This window comes from Balaenoptera physalus (assembly GCF_965194825.1).
Source record: "Balaenoptera physalus genome assembly, chromosome: 10".
NCBI classification, from domain to species: domain Eukaryota; kingdom Metazoa; phylum Chordata; class Mammalia; order Artiodactyla; family Balaenopteridae; genus Balaenoptera; species Balaenoptera physalus.
Genome location: NC_138889.1, coordinates 62,041,793 through 62,065,739, shown reverse-complemented (window position 1 = coordinate 62,065,739; position 23,947 = coordinate 62,041,793). Strand labels below are relative to the sequence as shown.

The 23,947-nt window shown below is 55.0% G+C and overlaps 1 protein-coding gene across 6 annotated transcripts; it reads left to right on the top strand.

The window, feature by feature from the left end:
• Positions 1–1,131: 1,131 nt before the first annotated feature.
• P2RY2 (purinergic receptor P2Y2) lies at positions 1,132–23,894 on the top strand. Of its 6 annotated transcripts, none has more exons than XR_014250435.1 (4): positions 1,361–1,655; positions 11,140–11,422; positions 16,378–18,143; positions 19,573–23,894. XR_014250435.1 is itself a non-coding variant. In XM_082411307.1 (3 exons), the coding sequence occupies exon 3, from the start codon at positions 16,382–16,384 to the stop codon at positions 17,510–17,512; it is 1,131 nt and encodes a 376-aa protein (XP_082267433.1). In that variant the 5' UTR covers positions 1,132–1,353; positions 11,140–11,422; positions 16,378–16,381; the 3' UTR covers positions 17,513–23,894. The 6 variants fall into 6 exon arrangements, 4 of the variants coding, with proteins under 4 accessions (XP_082267433.1, XP_082267435.1, XP_082267434.1 ...); XR_014250436.1 differs by having other exon boundaries at positions 16,378–19,648; positions 20,302–23,894; XM_082411307.1 differs by lacking the exon at positions 1,361–1,655 and adding an exon at positions 1,132–1,353 and having other exon boundaries at positions 16,378–23,894.
• Positions 23,895–23,947: the final 53 nt, after the last annotated feature.

The following is a 23,947-nucleotide window of genomic DNA, read 5'->3' as shown; positions in this document are numbered from 1 at the left end:
ACAAGTAGGGGCCACAGAGATTCCTAGCCCCCTAGAAGCTGCATGGACCAGCTTGGACAATAGGTGGAGGAGGCTGGACAAGAGGCCTTTGTGTCTCCCGGGTGAAGGTCCCTGGGGCACTGCTGAGGCGGCTGAGCCACACAGGACTGTGTGTCCATCCTGCTCCCGCTGTTGGCAAGGCTGCAGCCAGGCCCCAGTCAGCTGATGTGGAGCCCAGCAGGACTCAAGGTCCCAGGGCCCTGGGCAAGCTCCTTGGCCACAGAAACAGACCTCCTGTGCACTGGGTCCAGACACTGACTGCCTAAAGCCATACATGGAAGGTCACTGGTTGTTGGGAGGGTGAGTGTAATTGCCTCTAATTCACAGAAAAAGAGGCCCTGAAAGGGGCTGGAACTGGGTCAAGGTCTCCCAGAGTCAGGGCTGAAGCTGAGCCGGAACATGCACTCCTGACGCCTAGACCAGAATTAGAGAGAGGGGGGTATTCATTCATTCATCCATTCAAACATCCAACAAGTATTGAACAACTCCTGGGACCTCTGGGACCAGTGAGAAGAAGGCAGACAGACCTGGTCCCTGCTCTCCTGGAGCTCACAGTCCAGGAAAGGGACAGACATAGGGTCCCTGGCCACAGGAGCCATGGGAGTGGGGTTGAGGGTAGAGACGGGAGTGATGTCTGTGGCTGGAGTCGTCTGAGAAGGCAGTTCAAGGGAAGCAGCTGAAGATGATGGACCAAAAAAAGCCGAGTGTTCAGGAAATTTCTAGTGACTCTTTCTGGCTGAGATTAAGCACAGAGAGCACAGGGGAGGCTCCCCCCACCCTCCTCTCCAGAGCTGGAAAGTCAGAACCCTGAATGCCCGGATTTCCTCCTGGAAATAGGCGAGTGCTCTGAGCAAGGTGCCTGGGAGGAGTGGACACAGGTTCGGGGATGGTCTCGCGGTGGTCAGTGACAGGGACCACAAAGATACCAAACTTTGCAAAACTTTAGCGTCTTTGAAAACCACTCATCATCCCGTATGAGGAAGCCCAGGGAGCCTCGGTCCCCAGGCGGTAGGACAGTCGCCGCCAGCCCCTCCCCGGGCAGCACCCGAAGCGGACGCCCTGACCCCGCGGCCCTATCGCCCGGCAGCGTCCCCGAGTGGTTGGCGGAGTGTCTGTCGGGACGGGAGGTGGTGATGGCTGTGCCTGGGTCTGTCCAGAGTCCGTCCCGCCCCCGGTCTGACCTGGCAGGGTAGGAAGCCGGGCGGGGCGGGCGGGGCTCTCAGGCACGTGGGTCTCCGCCGCGGCGACTGAACGCCGGCGCTGGCAACCGGGAGTCGCGGCCGGGGCACTGCGGGCTGACGAGCGCCCTGCGAGGTGAGGGCGGGCCGCCTGCAGGGCCCGGAGACGAGGAGACGGCGGCGGGCGGGCCCGGGTACGCGGCCGGTGGCGACTCAGCCGGCGCCGGGCAGGCAGAGCGGAGCGCGCGGGGCTGGCCGAGGAGTCGCGGTTCCCGGCCGGTGTGAGCGCTCCGGCAGGTCCGTGGTCGAGCTGGGTCTCCACCGGAGCTTCGAACTTGGGGAATGTGGACGAATACCCGCACGGATACCCGGGTGAATGTGCACGGATACCCGGGTGAATGTGCGTCCGCGTATTTGGGAAAGGCTGTGTGTCACTGGGTGAGTGCGTGCGCCCCTGCGGGGTCGAGTTGCTGAACCTGTGGAACTTGTTTGTGTTTGTGCTCTGGTGTGGGCGCCCCGGCAGCGTGGGACCGGGGCCAGAGACAGGCCAACCCTGGAAGCCCGCTGAGCCCCCTCCCTCCAGGGGCGCTCTGGGTGGCAACCTCGCCTGGGCATCGGCAAGACTGGGGTGGGGCGGGGGGCGGCCAGAGCAGTGGCCTAGAAGGACAGTTAACCCTCTGTCAGGGCAGTTTTAATCTGGCAGGCTGCGGTACGAAGGGTCAGTCTGGAGAAAGACAGTTCCCTCTCTCCCCACCCCAACTAGGGCCGCAGGTGTCAGGCTTGGGGTCGCCAGGAGCCAGACCCAAGGGCCAGGCCCTGCTGCGGACCAGAACTGCCAGTTTGGAGTCTGTGGGACTGATGGCAGCTGTTCCTTTCATCATGCATCCCCAGCTTCCCTGGGCCCACAGCCTGAAGTGCCCACTTTGTTTGGGATCTAGGCTGGAATAATGGGGAGCTTTTGAGGGTCAGGGTGGGGACCAGATAAAGTCTCAGCTATCTATTGGTGGGAGCGGTTGGGAAAGAGAGTCTTTGAGCAGACAGGGCCCCCTAAAAGCTCTCTGGAGACCCAGAGAGCTATACTCCATCGTGCCTTGTACACTGTGTGACCGTGGGCAAGGCATGTCCCTTCTCTGAGCCTCAGTGGCCTTGTCTGTAAAGGGGGAGTAATAATGATGTGGAACATGAGGACTATTGAAGAGCTGGTGTGTGGGTCATGTTCAACACAAATATCCTCCTGGGCAGGCTCACTGCTTGGGGGTGGGAGGATCAGTTCCTGGAGGGAACTTCCTGAAACACAAATCCCAATCATTCTCCTCCTTGGGCTAAACTTTCACAGGACTTCCACTGGACTAACCCTGAGCCCCTTGGCCTGGGACTCAAGGCCCCTGAGAACTGGTCCTTGCCACCTTCTCCAGCCACCTCTCCTGCCTGACTCTTCACCCTCTAGTAAATGCATGTAATCTGCTGTGCACAGTAGTCAGTTTCTTGCTTCTGGACCATTGCATATTCTATACTCGCTGCCTGAAATGCCCTTCTACTCTCATCTTCTTCAGTTGGAGAGCTACCCAGCCTTGGGGACCAGCTCAGATGCCCCCTCCTCTGGGAAGCTTTCCTTGATTCCCCCAGCTGAGTTGGAGCCTCTTCTGGGCTCTTGCAGTCCTGGTGCTGACAGCCCTGGTCCCACCTTGGACTGTTATGGTCTCTGTCTGTCTCCTCCTTCCCTCTCCCAAGGTCTGGGGACCCCTGGAGGGCAGGAACTGGGTCTCACTCATTTTTGTGTTGCCAGGACCCTGCACAGTGCTGAGCTAAACTGGGAGAGCAGCAGCAGCCCCTAACCCCTGCCCCCTGTCCCCAGCTTCCCCAGTGAAAGCCTGTCTACGTCAGGCTACGTGGAGCTCCACGTCATTACAAAGAAGGGGAAACCAGAATTAGGTCACCAGAATGGGTGCACAGATTATCAGAACAGTGTGTCCTGGGACACTACAGGACTCAGGGTGTACAAGCTGAAAACTTGGATTTCATCCAGAAGGCAATAGGGAGCCTTGGAAGTTTTGTGAGCAGGACATGGTCAGAACAGCATTTCAGAAAAATCTCTCTGGTTGCAGGGTGGAGAATGGATTGAGTAGTGTTGAGTACGTGAAGGTTAGGGCATTTGTGAGATTGACACCAGAACCATCCAGGCATTATTTAAAGTTGGAGCCCTTGTCCCCTTGGCTAAACACTTCTCTGAGTCCTCAGATGCTCTTGCTGAGGAATTTGAGGACAGTTAGGACTCTCCCTCCCCTAGTAGGAGCCAGGAGACTTGAAATTGATCTCATCCCAGCTTTGCCCCCAACACGCTGGGTGACCTTGGGACAGTTCTTGCCCTGCCAGCCTCTAAAAGGAGGCCAGAACCAGTGAAGTCTTGAATTGAGAGTATGTGGGGTGGGGGGAGGACAGCTGGCATGAAAGGCTTATCACTCCCCACTTTGTCTTACCTTGGGCTGTCCTGGGGTCTGGCTGGAGGGATTGGGGTGTCACAGTGGGTGACACTCACAAATGGTTGCCAGGCTTGGACTGCAGAGTGAGGCTATGGCCCCTCCTTTCTTGTCCTCCTCCTGCCCAGGGTGCACAGAGCTTTGAGGTTTCTGGATCCTCCAAGGACCAGCTAAAAGAGTGTGAGAACGTCACCGAGTCCTCATAGGTGACCCTGTGAAGGCTTTGATTTGGCTTCTTTCCTGACTGTGAGGAGCCACTGTGCCCCTTTAGGTGTCAGTTTTGCCATCTGTAAATTGGGTATGATGGTCCTTGTGTCTTCGAATGCAGGTTGCTATGAGGATTCTTAAGACAGTGTCTAGGAAAGGGCCTTGTAAGCTGTAAAATGCAATGCACAGGGGAGGCGCGTGATACTTATAGACCTAAATGCATTTTGAAGACGATACAAGAACACTAATGTAATAGTGAGAGATCGTGCTGTTTATTGGAATTTTAACTATTGACAGCCTTCCTCTCCCTGCCCTCTCTGCAGAGACAGCTTACTAGTAACATTTTATAAATGTACTTCATTTTATCTTCCACCAACCCTGTAAGGGAGGAATTATTACTCGCATTTTGCAGATGAGGAAATGAAGGCTCAGAGAGCACCTTGACCAAAGTCACAAAGCTGGTGAAAGTTGGGGTTCCTGCCTACCTGCCCTACCTAGCTTAACCCTCCCCATTCAAGACAGAAGCCCCATCTGGGTGAGGCCAGGTCCTCTAGTTTTCAGGCTGAGGGAAGTTTGAATTCCATCCTGAAAACATGTCTTCAGTTCTTGCTTGTGGCCTGATTACCCAGCTGCTGGTAAGATAGTATCTGCTCAGGCTGCCCACAGGGCTGGAGAAGCCTTGCTGATCTGGGTGAGGGGAGGTGGAGTTATCCCTGGTGAAATCTTTCCTCTCCCCAAACTTCCTTCTGTGGGTCTGTCTGGTGTACCTTTTGACCCACACCTTCCTCTTAGGCCTGCCTTTGTGTCCTCAGGTCTGGCCTCTCCCAGCCATTGGGAGACTGGCTATGGGGGCCTTCCCTGACCTCTGTACTCATCCTAGAGGTCAGTTGCAGGACTAGGCCAGGCCGGGCCCACTGTCTCTCTCTGTCCACATCACCCAACACAGGCTGGGTACAGAGAAGGTGCCAGTGAGTGTTTGGGAAATGAATGACCAGGTGAAAGTAGGTGTATAATAGAAGAGGAAGATCTTGCTCCACGGAGAGATACAGTTGGTTCTTGAACAGAGGGGTTCCTCTACTCCTCTGTCATGCCGTCTCCAAGGCCTGAGTTGTGTCTGGTCCAGTGAGTAGCTGGAGTCCCTGCTGGGAAGGTGGGCAACCTAGGCCCTTCTGGGCAGCTGCTTCCTCCTTGGTGCTCTACCCTGGTGCCCTGTCACTGTCATCATGGTGACAATGACACTGCCTGGGCCCTGGAGCATGGGAGGAGGGCCTCCCTCAGACTTCTTGGGGCCCTCTCCTCTCCTCTCCCCCTGCCTTGGGGAGGATCCTGGTGTTGCTACAGCTGCCTGGTGAGCGCCCAATCTCCCCAGCCTCAGCTTGTGGGAGGAGTCTTGCTGTGGCTGGGCTGTGGGCCAGCAAGGGCTTTCCATCTCACAAGGAAATCCAGGGCCAAGGGATCAGCTCCCCTCACTGTACCATTATGTGTGTAGTCTCCTTCTTGATCCCTCCTTTCTGACCCCCCTTTCCTATCCAACTTCCATGTGGCACCATCTTTGCAAAGATCAACTCTTACCATGTCCTTCCCTGCTTAAGCCCTGCCATGGCTCCTCATTGTCCTCAGGATTGAGGCCTCAACCTGGCCTTCAAGCCTTTTCGTGTGAGACCTGCAGGCCCTCCCGCATTCTGTGCCACCTAACCCTCCACTCCAACTTCACATGACCCCCCAGCCTTCCCCCGACAGGCCACACTGTCACACCACGGAGTCTTTGCTCATGCTCCTCCCTCTGCCTTCAGTGCTCTCCTACCTTTTTGTCTACCTGACAAACTCCATATCATCCGTCCCAGCTCAAATGACACCTCCTCAGGGAAGCTCTCCCTGACTACCTCCCCACGCCAGTTAGAGGTTACTCTGGATTCCATATCCCCAGGGCTTCCCTTAGTCATGGCTTAATCACTCAAGCAGACTTGGTCCATGTCTGTGTCTTTCTCCCCATCTGGACTGGAGCTCCTCAAGGGCCTGACAGAGTCTGATCTGAGTCTGGGTTTGCAGGGTCTTTCCGAGGTTGGGCATATGGGGGTATTAGCAAATGTTTGTTGAGACACTGTGGCTGCTGGGAAAGTGATTTATGATTGTGTTACTCTGAGAATCTAGACTCCTGTGGTTCTGAAAATCTCAAAACCAAAGCTATCAGAAGCAATGAATAACAGAAGTGAAGAAACATTTAGCATTCACTCCTGGAACCAGAGACTCTTGGAATTGGACTGTAAGAACCAATGAACTCCAAATCTTGGAAGCACTCTGAGTGAGACAATCAGAATCACAGGCTCACGTATATCCTGGCCAACACTTTTGTCCCTTTTTCTACCTTGGGGTCTCCATTCTCCCTCTTTCCTCCGAAACTGGACCCTTCCTGCTTCTCCACAGACCTGATCACAGCCCCTTCTAGGAGCCTTCCCTGACTCCTCTGACCATGACCCCTGCTCCTCTGCTAGGTCACCTGGTAACGCCCCTGCTGAGAAGTGTTTCAGGGTCTCTTTGCCAAGATGGGCAGATGCAGCCCCCACATTAGGACAGTGCATGATCTGCTAGCCTCACGGAGCACCCACCTGCCCCCTTGTCTTGCTCATTCCTCATGAGCTGTCTTATGTAGCAGTGATTCTCCCTGTCTGACCAGTGAAGAACCTGAGGCTCAGAGAGTGGAACTGACTTGACCAAGATTGCACAGCATGATGGTTCCAAATTGGAGCCTGAACCCAGGGTTCTTGCCTCTTGAGTATGGCTGGAGGCATTCGGGTGTGATGGGCTGGGGTGGAGTCCAGGGCATTGTGGTTCTGAACTTGTTCAGTTTAGCAACTGTGCAGGGCTGTGCTGTGTCAGAGGTGGATCAGATGGCTTGGAGTCCTGCCCTGGAGCGGGTTTGGGGGTGCTCAACCCCACACTGAAAATCAGAAGACCAGACCTTGATAAGGCCCTTCCTCTTCAGGAGTCTCAGTTTCCTGATCTGTAAGGTGGGAGGACCAGCCTAGCTGACCTGAGACCCACACACTCAGATGCTCTGAGCTCAGCCCCAATGGGTGGCTCCCACGGTCAGGATCCTGAGGGCTCCCAAGGGGGAGAGAGATTCCAGAAGGGGCTACAGAGACCCAGGGCCTCCAGAGGAGGCTGCAGAGGCTTCACACTACAACAGCACCTGCTGATAACATCTGAAGTTAGCCCTCAGCTATTTCCCCAGACAAGTCCCAGTGTTTGTGGTGCAGAAAGCACACCAGGCAAGGCTGGGGGCCCATTGGCCTTCAGCCCCATGGAGGACATTTGGGAGGGGGCAGAGGATGACTTCCAAGATTCTTCCTGTCCTCCAACCCAGCCTTGCCCTCTCTACTCCCCTCAAGCCACAGGGATGACTGACAGTTTCCCAAACATATTGCCCCAGTTTTCGCTCACTCTGCTCCTCTTCTCTCTCCACGCACTTGACTCCTACCCATCTTCCAAAGGCAGGTGTCCTCTCCTCCAGGAAGCCTTCCCTGATCACCGCCCCCACCCCCATTCCCATTAGCGGCCCTCTTGGTTCCTTCAACTCTCATCACCTTAAGTTATCACTGACTATTTCTGGTTCTTCCCCTGTCCTCTTCCCTCCACCCTCAGCCTTGACAGTGAGCTCCTCAAGATCACGGAAGGGTCTGACCCACCTCAGAGTCCCTAAGTGCCCCACACAGGGACAGGTGTAGGTATGGCAGCCCCTGTAAAGGGTGAGTGAGTGATGGGGTATGATGGGGTGTAAGTCCTGCTGGGGGTCCCTAAGCTGCCCTCCCTTCTGAGGATAGCCTTCAGTGTGGGAACCTTGATCTGTGGTCATGTGTCTGTGACCTTGCTACTCTGCCCATAATACCTGTGGGTTCCCTGCCCCTCTTATCTTCCTGGGATACTCCCATCCTCCCTGCCTTCTTCACGTGCTAAAATCATATCTCTTTTAATTATTTCACAAAATGAGTCTAAATCATCTCCTTTAGTTATCTCGACAAACTTACGAGGCAGGTACTGTTCTTAGATTGCAAGGAAATTGAGAGTTAAGTTGTGGAGCTTAGGCTTGTCCAGATCCTATAGCTGGGAATGGCAGAACTGGGATCTCCCACCTGCCCAGTGCCCTCCCCTGCCCCTCAATGGTGTTCTGGATCCAGAGCCTCTGTTTCCCTTCACAGCACTCCACCCCCAGCAGAGGCAGGCAGCAGGAGTTTCCAGAATGGTGATGGGTCACTTTCCCCTGCCAAACTGGACAGGGCCAGCCAGGTGGGTGTCGAGCAGGCAGTACATTCCAGAGCCACCCTAGTGGAGAAGCTGGAATGTTGTCCAACCACCTTGGAAATTCTGCAACCAGCCTGGGAACTGCCCCAGCCACTCCTCCTGGCTTTGGGCTCGCTAGCCTGGGACCACAGGGAGAAAGACTCAGTGTGGGATAGAGGCAGAGCCAGGTTAAGGGAGAGGGTAGTCAGTCGGCATGCTAGGCTTGGCTCTGCCCTTGGCTTATTGGTGACCTTGGGTGAGATCTTGGGCTACCCTTTCTGGCCTTGTTGGTTTTTTTTTTTTTAACTGTAAGATGGGTACAGTAACCATCATGGCTGCTTCACAATGGGGAACTACCAGGAAGAGTAGATCTTGGGCCCTGCCAGTAAGACGTTCCCTCTGGTGGAGAATTAATCAGACAGGCAAAGCTGTGGGGCTCAAAGAGGGCTGGTCAGGGAGCTTCCTGGAAGAGAGGATCCGGGCTTTGGAGGGTATGAGGTAGTTACCCCAAAACTGGGTTCGCCTCTTCGTGGGCATCAAGCCAAAAGGCACAACCAAGCCAAAGAGCAGGAGAGGGAAGTACTTACTACTTGCAGCAAGTAAGGAGAACACCGGGGACCTTTCCCAAAGCAGTGTCTCACCGAACAGCAAAATTGGGGGAGTTTTAAGCTAAGAGTACATGCATATTCACTTGCAAGGGATATGAGCAGAGAACTCAACATATAATTGGGACAAAGGTTGACAGGGTCCAAGCTTTAGTTGACTGAGGACTCAAGTCAGAAAAGGTCATCATCATCATTCCTTAGGTTCCAGTTGATCTGGTGGTTGAGCCCTCAAGGGGGGTTTAAATTTTGCAAAACTGCTCAAGAAAGTGCTTCAGGCTAATCTTTACCATTGAAACAGAACTGGGAATCTTTACAACTGATTTATTGTATTTGCTATTGCTACTTCTCTTGCCCTTAAGATCATTAATTACTGAGACCTGTTCAAGGGCAAGCATTTTTGGCCAGGCTTAAATCCTAGGCCTAATATGGCTTCTCTTATGCCAAGAAAGCCATGCCTGGTTTTCTTTCTCTGGGGAACCCCTACCCTATCTGCTTACAGTCAGGGGCATAGCTCCTAAAGTCAGACAGACTGGGGCTGCTCTGCCATTTGCTAGCTATGTGACCCTGGAGAGGTCATTCAACCTCTCTGAAATTCTCAGGACTAAACGAGAAGAGGTTGATGGAGCCATCTAACATGGAACTTGGCACAGAGAAAGCATTCAACTCTTGTTATGACATAGCTGTTAGAAGATAAGGGAGGGTATCCCTAAGCAAAGATATGACCATGGGACTGCTTTTGCTGTGTTGGAGACAGAAAGATGAGGGTAGAGGCGGAGAGGGAGAGTAGTGTGGAGGGCGGCAGGCACCAGATCAGGAGGGCCTTGAGTGCCAGGCTCAGGAACTTAGATGTCAACCTGAGGGCAATGGGGAGCCATGGAAGGATTTTGAGCTCCATAATATGTGGTCAGATGTGTGGTTTAGGAAGACCCATAACTGCAGTATGAAAGATGGACAGGAGGGGCAGGGGTGGAGGCAGGGAGACCAGTAAGTAGGCTAGTGCAATGGTCTAGAGGAGAAACACAGGCCCAAAACCATGGGGTCGGGAAGAGTGGCACGTCTAAGCCACTGCATTGGTCGAACTGACAGGGCTTGGTGAGTGATGGTTTCACATGGGTGGGAAAGAGAGAGGTTGTCAAGGGTATACTGGAGCTTTGAAGCCTGGAAGGATGGATGGTAGAGACCCTTCTCAGAAATGGGAGAGTGGCTTTGACAACGTGGGTTGTTCTACCTTAGTCTTTTGAGTGAAGATATCTCCCTAGGAGGAGAAGATTGGGTGTGACCCTGGGTGGAGTGGGTGAAAAGGTGAAGCTCTTTCTTTCACCTTGTCACTAGACTCCAGAACACACTGGCAAACAGCTACCAGCCCGCTGGCCAATGTCAGCCTGAGACTCCTGGGGCAAGGTGCACTGGGAAAACGGGGTCCAGGGCCTTTCCAGTGCCCCCTCCCCCTGCCCTATTCCTGCAGCCACCCATCTCCTCTCCCCACTTTCCCCCATGCTTGCATTGTACTTCCAGCTTGGGGACCTGGCTCAGCTGTCTCAGACCCCACTCCCCCATTGCAGGGAAATGAAACCAGGAGAAAAAGGAAGGGGATGTTCTTTTTCTCTGAGATGAGTCTGAGGTTCTGCTGGGACCTGCCCACACAGAGGCGTTCCTCCACCAGGTCACCATCCCCTCACTGAAGCACTGTGCCTGCTCTGTGGGAGGGGCTCCAAGCAAGACATAAAACTAGGGCCAGAATCCAGAGCTGGGTTCTGCTCTTGGCTCTGTCCCTGGCTTATCGTGAGGGCTTGAGCCTTAGTTTCCTCCTCTGTCAAATGGGAGGTTGGCAGAGGTGATTTCTAAAGGCTGTTCCAGGCCCTGACTGTTTAAGACTCTGGGTGTGTGAGAGAGAGTGTGTGTGTATACATCTGAGTATGACTGTGTAATCTCTGTGTATCTGTGTATCTAGGTGTGTCCATGCCTGTGTGTGTCCTTGTGTGTTTACAACACCTCGGGAGGAATGGCTAGAGGTGGGATGAGGGAGGAAGGGTATTCCAGATAGAGACCCAGCTTGAGCTAAACTAGGTTGGCCAGAGTACTGTCGAGTGTACACTGGGCAAGGAGGGTATTGACTGTTTCCAGACCAGGACCAAGGGAGGGGGCACTGGAGGCTCAGCTCAGCTCTGCAGGGTATGTGGGAGACCCTGCCTGGCAGAGCCACCCTCCCGTGAAAGGGGACCTGGACCTGAAGGCTGGGAACAACCGTCCCTAGAACATGTGAGCTAAGGGTGGACGGCTAGGGGGTGAGGGTGGGCAGAGGACACTCCTGCCTACCGGGACAAGCACACCAGCTCACCTCTTTGCTTCTTTCAGACCAAGATTGCAGCAGAAGAGGCAGCCCGGGGAAGGCTCGGCCTGGCTGACTTCCTGTGACCCAGAGCCCAAGCTCTCTCCACCTCCCTGTCTCAGGAGCCCGGGCACTGCCTACCCTGAGAAATGCTGGAAGCTGGGCGAGGCTCCAGGCCAGGGGACCTGTTTTTCCTGTTTCCCACAGAGTTCCCTGCAGCTCGGTCCAGGGGTCCAGGCGGGTGCATTCATGAGTGAGGAACCTGAGCCTGCGCTGAGCATCCTGACAGCGAGAGCAGGGGCTGGTCAGGTATGGGCGTGCAAGGGCAGGGTCCACTGGCTGGGAGGCTGGGAGGCTGGGAGGCTGGGACTGGTGCACTCGTGCAAGTGTATACACTTACCTGGGGGTAAATCAAGGGGATCTGTGCCCTGCTCCCTCCATCCCAGGCTGTGATGAATTCAGGCTTCAGAGCCAGACAGCCCTGGGTATCAAACCCAATCTTTCCAGTTCCTGGCAGTGTGACCTTGAACAAATAGCTTAACCTCTAGGGCGGCATCTGCCAAGGAATGAGGTGAGGGATGAAATGAGGATGCTGCAGGGAAGTTGCTCAGCCCAGACTTGACCCCTACAAAGTGAAGGGGGGTGGTGATCTAGGACCAGGAGTTCCTGATCCAGACTGACCCATGACCTGAGCCAGAGATGGGTGAGGTAAAGGAATGTGGGTCAGAGAGCTGAACGCCTGGGTCCGGTTCCCCTCCCTCTGGCATTTCTCTGATGTGTCCAGAGTAGAGCAGGGCTCTTGAAAGAGAGACAGTCCAGGAGCCTGCCTAGGGCAGGAGCAGGCCTCAGGTGGGCTGGGCCCCTGGAGGGCTGGTATGACCCCTGGCCACCTAGGATCAGCAGCTGAGAAATCCTTCAATATCATTGTCCTCTGAAAAGTCCTCAGAGGAATAAGGGAAAGGAGAGCCACCATCATAAAGCTTAGCCTCCTCTGGCCTCCCATAGCTCTTGTGCTTGCTTCACTTATTCGTTCATTCATTCATTCACTCACTCATTCATTCATTCTCTCATTCATGTCATACCTGCTTTGGATCAGGCCTCTTGCTGGATGATAGGACCAGAGAAAGGAATCAGATGGACCCAGTCCTCCAGGAGCACCTGGAATGTGTTAGGGTAGAGAGTGGAAGGACAAATTCCCAGCAGGGTGTGAGGAATGCCCTGGGGGATTAGTGATGGAGGGGGAGAGCTTCAGAGCTGAGGTGACATTTGAGAAAAGCCTTGAGGGATGGGCAGGATAGAGTGCAGTGTGTGTGGGTCTGGAAAGGCTTTCTAGACAGAAAGAACAGCAATACACAAAGGCAGGAAAGCCTGGCAGGCACTTACATGTCTCATATCTCCCTCCACACTAGGAGCTCTTGAGCGCAGGGCCAGCCAGAACTGGACACAGAGGGGCTGGTGAGTGGTGTTGGACAAAGTTAGGCGGGAGCTGGTCCTGGGGAGATGGGAGTGAGGCCCCAAGGGCATCAGGGGTCAGGAGAGGCAGTGGGGAGGGCCGAGGGAGAGGGCTGGGCACTTGGCTGTCTCTATAAGCAGGGGCTGGTCAGAGGGGGTGGGGCAGGAAAGATGTACTCACAGGTTGGTGGGCCAGCCTGCGGAGGGAGAGGACAGCCAGGGTCAGTCTGGACGGGAGCCATAGTGATAGAGTCCCCAGCCGGCCTGTGAGGGTGGAGGTCAGGATGTCTTAAAACAGGTGGAAAGGGCAGCTCCCTTGGTTCATGAAAGACTTAGGGAAGTTTCCGCCCCTCTCATCAGTGTCAGAGATTCCATCATGAGTAATTAGCAAGAAACTGTGTAGAGCAATGAGATGTTGACCATGAAGGGAAGATGAGGGCCCTGACCCCGACTCTGAGGAGAGACCCACCAGGCCTCAGCACTGGGGCAGGAGCGGAGCAGCAATGGGGAGGTGGGGCTGGGGGGGTTCCCTGAGCATGGAGTACAGAGGGGCCACCCTCCCTGTCTCCAGTGGGGCAGAGCACCTCATGGGGGGAGTTTGAGGACCACAGTTCTACCAGGCCAGGGGATTCAGCCCATGAGAGGTCTGAACCTCAGGAGGGCAGGAAATACCTGATGTCATCTGGGGATCTGTGGCAGAGCTGGACACCCCAAGCCGGTGTCCCCAGGGGGAATGGCTCCTCCACAGATCCTTAGTCTCACACCCGGGCCTCCAGGTTCCTCCTACAGCTCCTGTAAGCCAGCAACTCCTGCTCATCTCCCAGTGCACCAGATCTGGTGGTCCCAGCCTTCGCCCTTCCCCACAGTCCATGATGTGGCATCTCACACTTACCACGCCTGACACTGAGTTCCCCCTCCTCCCAACCCCTGAGCCTGAGGCATCCTGGCCCCTCCTCCATCCAGACTCCCTCTGGGCCAGTCTCTCCAGCCTCCCTCCCAAACAGCTCTCAGACCTCTCCCCTCACGAGGTCCCCAAGCCTGACCCCAGCTTGGGCCTTGGAGTCATTCCCCTGGTCCACCACACTCACCTGCTTCACAGCCTCCAGGACCTTCTGTCTCTCCTCCACCCCTGGCCTGAGAGAGCTCCCCAAAGATTTCAGGAAAAAACAGCAGGTGAGCTGAGCCTCGAAGCTCGTAACACACAGTGTACCTACTGTGTGCCAGGCATGGCTCCAAGCATTTTACATGAATTACCTAATCCTTACAGCAGCCCTGTGATATAGGTTCTGTTAATCACCTCATTTTACAGATGAGGGAACAAAGGCATTCTGTGTCCAGAGGCCGGGCTCTTCTTAATCACTGGAGTTTGCTGCGCTGAAGGATAGAGTTGTAATTTCAACAGGTGGAGGCGAGGGGCGTGAATGGATTCCAGATTGAAGCAGCAACATAAGGCTGGGAGGGGAAAAGCGTTGGGTGCATTCAGGAAACTGCAGGTCACAGGGGATGCGGCTGGTGACCAAGGCTGGATTATGAAAACCTCTGGTACCAGACCGAGGAGCTGGGTTTTCTCCTGAGAGCAGACAGGAGCCACAGGAGGTTTCAAGCAGGAGAATGACTTTGTCTTTTTCAAAGACCCCTCTGGACTGGGGGTACTGAGGCTGGAGACAGGGAGGCTGATGCAGTGGCTCCAGCAGCAAGGGTGGAGGTGACACTGGGCTGCAAGGAGTGGAGTGGGATTCAGGAAGTGCTTTAACCCTGGGCCCTGAGTCCTGGCCCCAGGCAAGAGGGGTCCCAGAAGTTTGGCCCTGCCAGCACCCCGCACCCCAACCCCATACCTACCTCCTCACCCCGGATCTGCCCCGGTTCCTTGGGGAGGAACCTGTGTCCGTGGGAGGGAGGTCACAAGTGCAGGCTCCCTGCCTCCTGGTAGCATCTTTGCTGACAATAGGAGTCAGGGAAGATGGGGGAAGGGGAGGGTTATGGGGAAAGAAGGAAGCTGAGGGAGCAGTGTGTCCTTCAGCCCCCCTAATCGTAACTTCATGGGCCTCAGGCTGCTTCTGGGAGACCAGGCTGGGCAAGAAGCTCAGTGTCTAAGGCAGTAGATGTCACCGGCCCCGCAGAATCTCTGAGCCCCAGCCTCTCAGGACCCCAGGTTCCAAAATGAAAGGGATTTTACAGCCCCAGATTCTCAGGGTGGGGAGGACACACATGTCATCTGCCCTCTCTGTCATCCCAGACACACCCACACATAGGGCACAAGCCCTTCTGCAGACTCTGCTAGAGAGATACTTGCACACCCCCATAAGCAGGGAGTTCACTACCTCCTCCTACAACCCCTTCCATTGTGGGATGAACCCAGATAGGAATTGCAGCCTATCCCCAGCCTGTGACCTGGGCCAAGTTACTTGAATGATCTGTGTCTCAGCCTCTTTATCGGAAACCTGGGCATGATAACCTGGCTCCCAGAACCATGTTGTAAGGATAGAATGAAGTCACATGAATAAAGCACACATAGTAGTAGTGGGGCTTGAATAATGTCAGCTCCCCCTGCCCCTTCACACTATTAGAAAGTTATTCTTTGTGTTTGTCCCAAACCTGCCCCGCTGGGACTCCCGTTATGACTTCCAGCCTACCTCCTGAGACCTTTGGGCACACCTTTGCCTTCCAGACTTGGATAGTCTGAGAGAGAGCTCTTGGTCACATTGGAGAGGTGGGGAGAGGAGGAAGGTGGCATCCTGATCTCCAGGTGCTCACTGTCTGGGCGGTCAGGCATCACGGCTGTGTTATATGCTCACTGGGGACAAGGTAGGAGAAGGTCAAGGTAGTGATGATGTGTGAAGAGAAGCTGGGCAAGCCTGGAGGAAGCTGAATTTGCCCCCCAGCAGGAGTCCCCCGATGCCCACACTACCACCTACACCCCAGACTTCCCTGGAATCTTCAGGAGGGTCACAGCCACATCTGGTAGCCTCATAGGCCAGGGAGCAGGACTTTTGTTTACAGATGCAGGAAGTACCAGAATAAGAGTGCCTAAAAATATTTGCTGAGAGGTGAATGAATGACTGAAGAGGGAGACCCTTGGAAATACTCCCTCAAATACCAAAATACCAGGCACAGGGCCAGAGCCTCCCCAGAGAGAAGAAAGACGAGCCAAAGGAAAGAACTTCCTAATGCCACCAGGAAGGTGTGGGCTGCCCACTGGCCACAAACAGGCAGTGGGCACTGGGTGTGAGGTGGACCCAGTCAGCCTCAAAGGCCCCTTTCCGTGAATCTCAGATGGTACCCCTTTGGGACCACCAGATCCTCAGATTCTAGAGCTCAGAATCCTAGATCTAGAACTCTGTGTTCCTGAGGTTCTCAAACAGGGGCACTGATTTTTTTTTTGAAGGCAAGCTGGTAAGTATTTTAGGCTTTGAGGAACATATGGTCTTTGTCACAACTATTCAACTCTACGTAAACAGACGGGCATGGCTGTGTTCCAATAAAGCTTTATTTACAAAAACAGACTGGTAGGCTGGATTTGGCCCTCAGGAGGTAGTTTGCCTATCCCTGTTCCAAAGTGTTAGAATTATATGATCCTGACTGTCATGGATCTCATGAATTCTTAAGATTCCAGGGTTCCAAGGTTCTGGGCCCCCTGGGTCCAGGGAGAGAGGCAGATCAGATGCAATAAAAGCCTTGAACGTAGTTGGGCAGATCTCAACCGAGGGAATCTATGGGCACTTGGGGTCCCTCATGGCCCTGGTCAGGTGGGGGTGTCAGGCTTCCCTGCTGGGTCCTGATGGCCATTCTCCCCACCACCCACTTCCCTTCAGGGCGATGGCCACAGGCCCAGGCCTCTGGAATGGCACCATCAATGGCACCTGGGATGGGGATGAGCTGGGCTACAAGTGCCGCTTCAATGAGAACTTCAAGTACGTGCTACTGCCTGTGTCCTACGGCGTGGTGTGCGTGCTCGGGCTGTGTCTGAACGCCGTGGCTCTCTACATCTTCCTGTGCCGCCTCAAGACCTGGAACGCCTCCACCACGTACATGTTCCACTTGGCCATGTCGGATGCGCTGTACGCGGCCTCCCTGCCCCTGCTGGTCTATTACTACGCCCGTGGTGACCACTGGCCCTTCAGCACAGTGCTCTGCAAGCTGGTGCGCTTCCTCTTCTACACCAACCTTTACTGCAGCATCCTCTTCCTCACGTGCATCAGTGTGCACCGATGCCTGGGTGTCTTGCGTCCACTGCGCTCACTGCGCTGGGGCCGGGCTCGCTATGCCCGCAGGGTGGCCGTCGCCGTGTGGGTGCTGGTGCTGGCCTGCCAGGCACCCGTGCTTTACTTCGTCACCACCAGTGCACGTGGTGGCCGCATTACCTGCCACGACACCTCGGCACCCGAGCTCTTCAGCCACTTCGTGGCCTACAGCTCCGTCATGCTGAGCCTGCTCTTCACGGTGCCCTTTGCCATCATCCTGGTCTGTTATGTGCTCATGGCTCGGCGGCTGCTAAAGCCGACCTACGGGACCACGGGAGGCCTGCCGCGGGCCAAGCGCAAGTCGGTGCGCACCATTGCCGTGGTGCTAGCTGTCTTTGCCCTCTGCTTCCTGCCTTTCCACGTCACCCGCACCCTCTACTACTCCTTCCGCTCGCTGGACCTCAGCTGCCACACCCTCAACGCCATCAACATGGCTTACAAGGTCACCCGGCCACTGGCCAGCGCCAACAGTTGCCTTGACCCTGTGCTCTACTTCCTGGCTGGGCAGAGGCTCGTGCGCTTTGCTCGGGATGCCAAGGCACCCACAGACCCCACCCCTACCACCCAGCCTCGCCGCAGGCTGGGCCTGCACAGGTTCAACAGAACTGATACTAAGAGGACAGAAGACTCGGCCAACAGTGAGAACTCTAGACAGACAGAGTCCACACCGTCTGGTGGTGAAAACACTAAGGACATCCGGCTGTAGGACCTGAACCCCTTGGGCCTGTGCCAGTTTGTGTCGGGTGGGACTGTAGACTTGTTCAAATGGGACAGTCTCCCCAGATATAGACCATCAATGAATCAGGCCGGATGGTCAAGGGGACCGTGACCCCAGTGCTCTGTCATTTGACAGGGGCGCAGTTTGTTCTCTGTGGTCCAGAGAGCTCAGCAGTCCCCACATCCCCAGTCACCATTTGTATGTGAGATTTGGTGAGTAAGGTTTTAAGAAAGGCAAGGGTTTGGGGCCAGTGCTGCCCCTGGCCTGAGTCCCACGTAAATACCTGGCTGTACCTGCCAAGGTACCTAGGCTGGGCTCCAGACTAATCAAGTCAAGTGGAGAAACAGGCCCAGAGAGGAAAGTGACTTAACCAAGGTCACACAGCCAAGCCTGCGCCTGAGCTACCTGGGAGGGACAGGGTCGCAAGTTGACCAGAGGACCCTCGTAAGGAGTTCAGGGCTGAGCCAGAGGTTCCCACGATGAGTCGGAGTGGTCTGAGTGCCACCGTGGGCTCAGCTCTGAGGAGGACGCCCAGCCCAAGGGATGAACGTCTGGGAACTGATGTCATAAACCCATCTGGAGGCTGGGAGCCAGTTTGAGGCTGGGACTTGTACTAAAGGTGTTGTTACCTGCTGAGCCGGACCCCGTTGTGTAGTTGGAGGTTGGGGATACAGCCTGGGGGGCTCTCACCATCCACACTAGGGTCCTTTCTCCAACCTGTTCTCTTCTGCCACCTGCCTTCCCAGTAGCTGCCTCAGTGGTGGTCTCATATGAGGAATATCCTCTCCAGACCCCAGGTCATCCTCCACTTTAAAGTTAACTGGCTTTTATGCCTGGTTTTTCTGGGTGCAGAGGGGAGTCAGGTGGGGTCCCAGTCCTCAGGATCCCCCAGTTTAGGATTTAATGGCGATGACCAGTCATGTGCTGGTAAATGTTCAACCATTTAGCTGACTCTCGGCAGGGGGTGCGGGGGTGAGAGGAACCCCTTATTTGTAGCATTGCCAGTTTCTGTGGTACGAATACTCCTGCCACAGCCAGTTTCAGACTACCAATGTGATGTCAGCCTCCTTGCAAAATTCCTGAAAAATTAACAGAGGGCTCTTGAGAGCAGGTACAAGTTTCTCTAGCACACCACTGGATAATGCTGAGTGGCTGGGGCAGTGGACCAGGGCATCAGGGAAGGCTTCCTGGAGTGGGTGGACTTCTGAGAAAAGCACTTCATCAGAGAAGAACATCCAGGTGCAGATGCATTCTAGGCAAAGACATGGGGGCAGGAGAGCAGGGGGTGCAGGAACTGGAAGCCGGCTGGGCAGTTGGTGCCCAGGCTCAAGGCAGGAATGGGGGGGGGGGGCGGGTCACAAGGAGGCCAAGTCAGGGCTCCCTCCTTGCCCTGACCATGAGGTTTCTTTTGCACTGGGGATAAGCGTGGGAGAGATTCAGTCTTCCTGTCCAGTCCTCTGCCTCTTGGGAAAATCCAGCTACCTGGCATAATGGTTGGTGCTCAGGCTGGGTCAGAGCTTAGTGTGGGGGAGATGAGTCTCACCTGGGACAGGTTCTGGGTCTAGCCAGGACCACTCTGGAGATTTGTGGAGTTCATCTGGACAGGGCCCAGCCCTAGCCTTTGGGCAGGAATAGGGCAAAACTGACAGACCTCACTTTGAACCTCAAGGATAAGGACTCTCTCTCTCTCTCCCTCTCCCTCTGGGAGAGCCCTTGCCCATTGGGCCCACTCTGCCTGAGAGAAGGTCCTTCTTTCCCCACCCCACCTACACCTACCTCCTATGACTTCTCCACTCTTCCCACTCTGCCTTTTCAAAACGGCACACCCCAGAGGTTGCTCACATGGGCTCCCCCATGTGACAGGGACCTGTCACAAGCCATGACCCAAATGATTCCTCTGCATTGTGCAATGTAGGTGACTTGCCCAAAGTAGTGTGAAATGCTCACCTCCCACATTCTAGGTTCTATACTCCTGTTAATGTAGCCCAGGTCCTTATGAGCATTTTTGTGATGATCTCTTACAGTCTGTCCTTGAACCTTTCTTGCAGGCCCGAGCCTATCTCTTGCCTACCAGCTGCTGCTCAGGCTGAACCCAATCCCAGTTTATAAGGCACCTCTACCCAGGTGAGATACTCTACTGGCCAGGAGTGTTAATGCTGAGCTCTGACCCCCTCAGCCCTGCTCAGACTCAGAGGCAGGGAGTTTTATACATTGTGACTTTGGGGGCTCTTGAGTGTCTACCTGTGGTTGGGGATGGGGCTGTGTCCACCACAGGCCCAAGTTCCCCTATAGTCCCCATTCCTTTCATGTCCTGCCCAGTTACCCCTCCAGCAGCTGTCCTGGAGACCCCAAGAACTGAGGACGCCACAGCACACAGAGACCACACTATGGCCTAGCTCCAGGACACCTTCCTTAAACCAACTGCCTACAGATTTCTAAGGACACAGGACCTAGGGGACAGGAGGGCCTGACTCACCATCTAATCGTGTGGCAGGCACTGGTGGGGGTGGGGAATGAAGACCCTAAGGGAACCAGGGACAGGCCCAGGGCCCCTCCTGAGGACCCTAGTCAAACTGTCTGGCCCTTTGGTGTGGACATCTGGCCTTGTTCTCAGGGCCCAGGCCCCCCACCTGGTGGGTGAGGTTCCTGACCCTGTTGCCTTATACTATTTTCAGCCCAAGTAAGAACAGGATTTTCCACTCCCAGCCCCAGACCATTGTCCAGCAGTGACGTGGAGGGACCTGCCTGCTCTCAAAATATCTCCTCTTACTCTCCAGGCCTTGCTGCCCTTTCCCCACCTCCTCACCCTGACATCACTTCCTGGGGCTGTTGACTCCTGAAGGACGCTGTGAAAGGTCACAGGACCTGACAGGGACCCCAGGGATTATCCAGCCCAGCTGCAGACTCCAGGCCAGAGAGGGGCAGGGCCTTGTCCATGGTCACTCAGCAGGTCAGCGTGGCGCCTGGTCGTGCGCCAGGGGCTCGGGCTGCCCCTGCGGCTCTGCTCCATTTAGTGCAGGTCAGTGCCTTTGTGGGAATCCTGCAATCACCCCCACCACCCCAGCTCTTCCCACCTCTGATGGAGCTGGGGAGCTGAGGCCAGGGACCTGGGGCTGAGGGGGGCGGGGAGAGCAGCTGGGAGGAGTAAATGCCTGCTGACTGGCCTACAGCAGCTCTTCTCAGTGAGCTCCATGCAACGGGGGCAGGGGCCCTGGCACATAGGGGTCTCTGCCCCGGGTGGCATTTGTCCCAGGGCCCAGGAGGGACACTCTCACCCTCCAAAGGCTAGGAAAGGCCCTGGCCAACGTGCCCTCCAGACACAGTTACTCCTATCTTGGTCCAGGTCAGGCCACCAAAGCTACCCCTCTGCCACCACCCTTGTCAAGGCAGATTTGGGCTGATCTGTTTAGAGCCAGGCCCCTGAGGACGGGAGCTAAGGTACTGACCCATGTCCCAGGCACCAGGCAGGGCCCTCTCACATCCATTATTATTTATTCTTTACCACCACCATGTGAAATAGACATTATTACCCCCATTTAGCAGATGAGAGGACAGGCTCTGAAAGGTGAGGACTTGCTCCAGGTCATACAGGCAGTAAATGGGTGAGTCAAGATTAAGTTCAGGTCCATCTGATGCCCAGATTAGTTCCCTTTCCAGTATCCCATGCCACTTGCAACCCCTGCGGGGCAGGAGAGTTTGTAAGCGACCCTTTGTGTGATTCAAGATGAGAGAGGCAGTCTAGTGAGGATGGAGTTAAGAGCACCAGTTCTCTGCCCAGACCACCTGCGTTTGAGGGTTGTCTTCATTTCTTCCAGCTGTGGCATCTTGGGCAAATCAATCTTGCAGCACCTCCATTTTCTCATTTCTAGAAGGAGATACTACCTCCCATGTAGGGCATTGGGAGGCTTACCTGAATGAATACACATGAAGCACTTAGAACAGGGCCTGGCACATGATAAGCATTTACACGCCAGGCACTGTGCCAAGGGGATACAGAGGCGAGCCAGCTGGACCCTGCCCTCAGGGAGTTGACGTAACTTAATAAGTAACCACATTGGGATAAGTGATTTGAAGGAAAGGACAGTGTGTCCGGCCAGTGAGCAATAGAGTGTCCCCTGTGGCTGAGGCTTCACCAGGGTGTGGGAGGAAAGAGCAGGTCCATCCTGGGGTGAGGTGTGGGACCACCCTCTGCCCTGCTTGGCACTGGGTGGCTCTCAGGCCCTTGAGCTTGTGTGTGTTTACAGAACCTTGTCCAGGTGATGGTCTGTGGAAGGGCAGTAAGGGGAAGTGATGGCAGGAGGAGGAAGAGGAGGATGCCTCTGATCTTCCAGAGCCCGCCCCTATGGGCTCGAGGGCTCCCACCCACCCATGGCAGCAGGCTTAGCCATTTCTCCCTGACTGGTGGTGCCCACCACAGGGTGCTGCAGCCTCTCCTTGGTTTATCCAAGAGTCAGAGACCCAGGGCTGGAGGACTGGCCTGGAGCTGGGCCAGAGCAGGCAATGGATGGACAGTTTTTGCTGTGTGACCTGAGGCCAACTGCTTGCCCTCTCTGGGTCACTCTATAGAACCTGGAGACCTTGCTTCCCACATTCCAGTTCTCCCTACCTTAGGGCAGCAGCCACCCAGATTTTTCATCAAAGACACAACTAACAGCTACTCCCCCAGGCACTCCCAAGACCCCATGAGTCCTCAGTTCTGAGGACTAGAGTGGGGCAGTGGGTCTCCCCTAGTATCAAGTGACCAGAAAGGTGAAGTGACTCCATTGGCACCACACATTGCCTTGGAGTGGAGCCAGGTGAATGTCTGATGCTTCTGCCTCCTGTGGGGTAGAGGCTGGAACTTGGCCAGGAGTCACTGCGCTGCAGGATGAAGGATGCATTTACCTTCCCCAGGGGTATGTGCTTGAGGTGGGGGGTGAAGGGTGGGGGAAATGAGCCCCAGAAGCCAAACTCATCCTCCTCTGTCCTGATGCACCATGTGACATGGTGAATACTTTTTTCTCTCTGGGCCTCAGTTTCCCCATATGCAACAGGCCTTGGCTCTGCCCAGCCACTCCAGCCTCTTCGGTAGGGCTTGCCTCTGTCTCGGCTCCAGCTCAGCCAGGTGTCCAGTCTCAGCCCTGTCCCAACCAAGAACAATGGGCCAGACCGAGTCAGCCCCCAGGGGCTCACCTGAGACTATTTTCAGCCTTTGGAGATGAAGTCAGAAAAGGATCGTCCACTCCCAGCACAATGGCTGCCCTGCACCATTGTCCAGCAGGGCATCCGCCTGCCCCAAAGTATCTCCCCTGCTTCTACCCTCTGGGCCTCCCTGCCCTGCTCCTCACCTCCCAAACTTGACATCACTTCCTGGGCCTGTTACTCCTAAAAGCCACTGTGAAACAGCATGTGAGCCCCCTGGGAGACCTGACCAATTGGAAACAGTTTTCCCTCTTGGCAGGGACCCCAGGGATTATTTGGCTGCATTGAGAGACTGGAGACCAGAGAGGGCTGTGCCTCACCCAAGGTCATGCAGCGGTCAGCATAGAGACTAAATGTGAGGCCAGGGCTCTGTGGCTTCTTCCGTTTCCTCCATCAGCACTGGTCTCTACCTCCTGGGAGTGACAGCTCATCTTGGAAGGCCTGGGGTGGACATGCTGAGGAGAAGCCTGAGTGATGTGGGTGAGAGGGGGTGTACCTTGGGTTCTGACCTTGGAGCTCCCGATTGAGTTCTGTTTGTACCAACTGTGGCTTTAGTGTGTGCTGAACTCAGAGTTACCAAGTAGCATCTTCAGGGAAAAGAGGAGGTCGGGGGACACAGGGAAGCTGAGGCAGGAAGATCAGGGTTCTGGCCCAGTTTAGCCACCACTAGCTCTGTGATTGCAAACTCAGTTTCTTCATCTGTAAAATGGAACTGATAGTACCTCCTTTTCCAGTTTACTGAACAGTGAGCATGCAGTAAGGCACAAACGTGCAACTGTTTTATTTTTCTCCCATCGACTCTCTCTGCTTGATGATGTCTAATTTCCCTTTTCCATCCATAAGTGCATATTTGGTAAACTCCAAAACTTTGAGTCACTTTTGGATAACAACTAAAGTTCAGTCCAGTTTAAAATTCCAATCGCCTACTTAATTTACTGCTCCCTCCTCCTCTTCCCCTGTGCTGGGAGGACCCTGCTCCCTCTCCTTTGCGTGCCCCTCTCCTCTGGATGTGGGGCAAGGTGAGGAGGAAAGGGACCAGTGGATCATCCCCAGGACTGCCACAGCCCCCTCTTGCTGTCCTTGCTTCTCTGATCCTGACAACCTGACATCAGTGCCCCTCTGCATGGAGTCTCCCAAACACCAGACCACACTTTTGTAAGAGTCTCTTCATTAAACAATCCCAAAGTCACCAGTTTGAGTGTGACCCATCTTTCCTGCTGAGACTCTTTAACTGATACACTC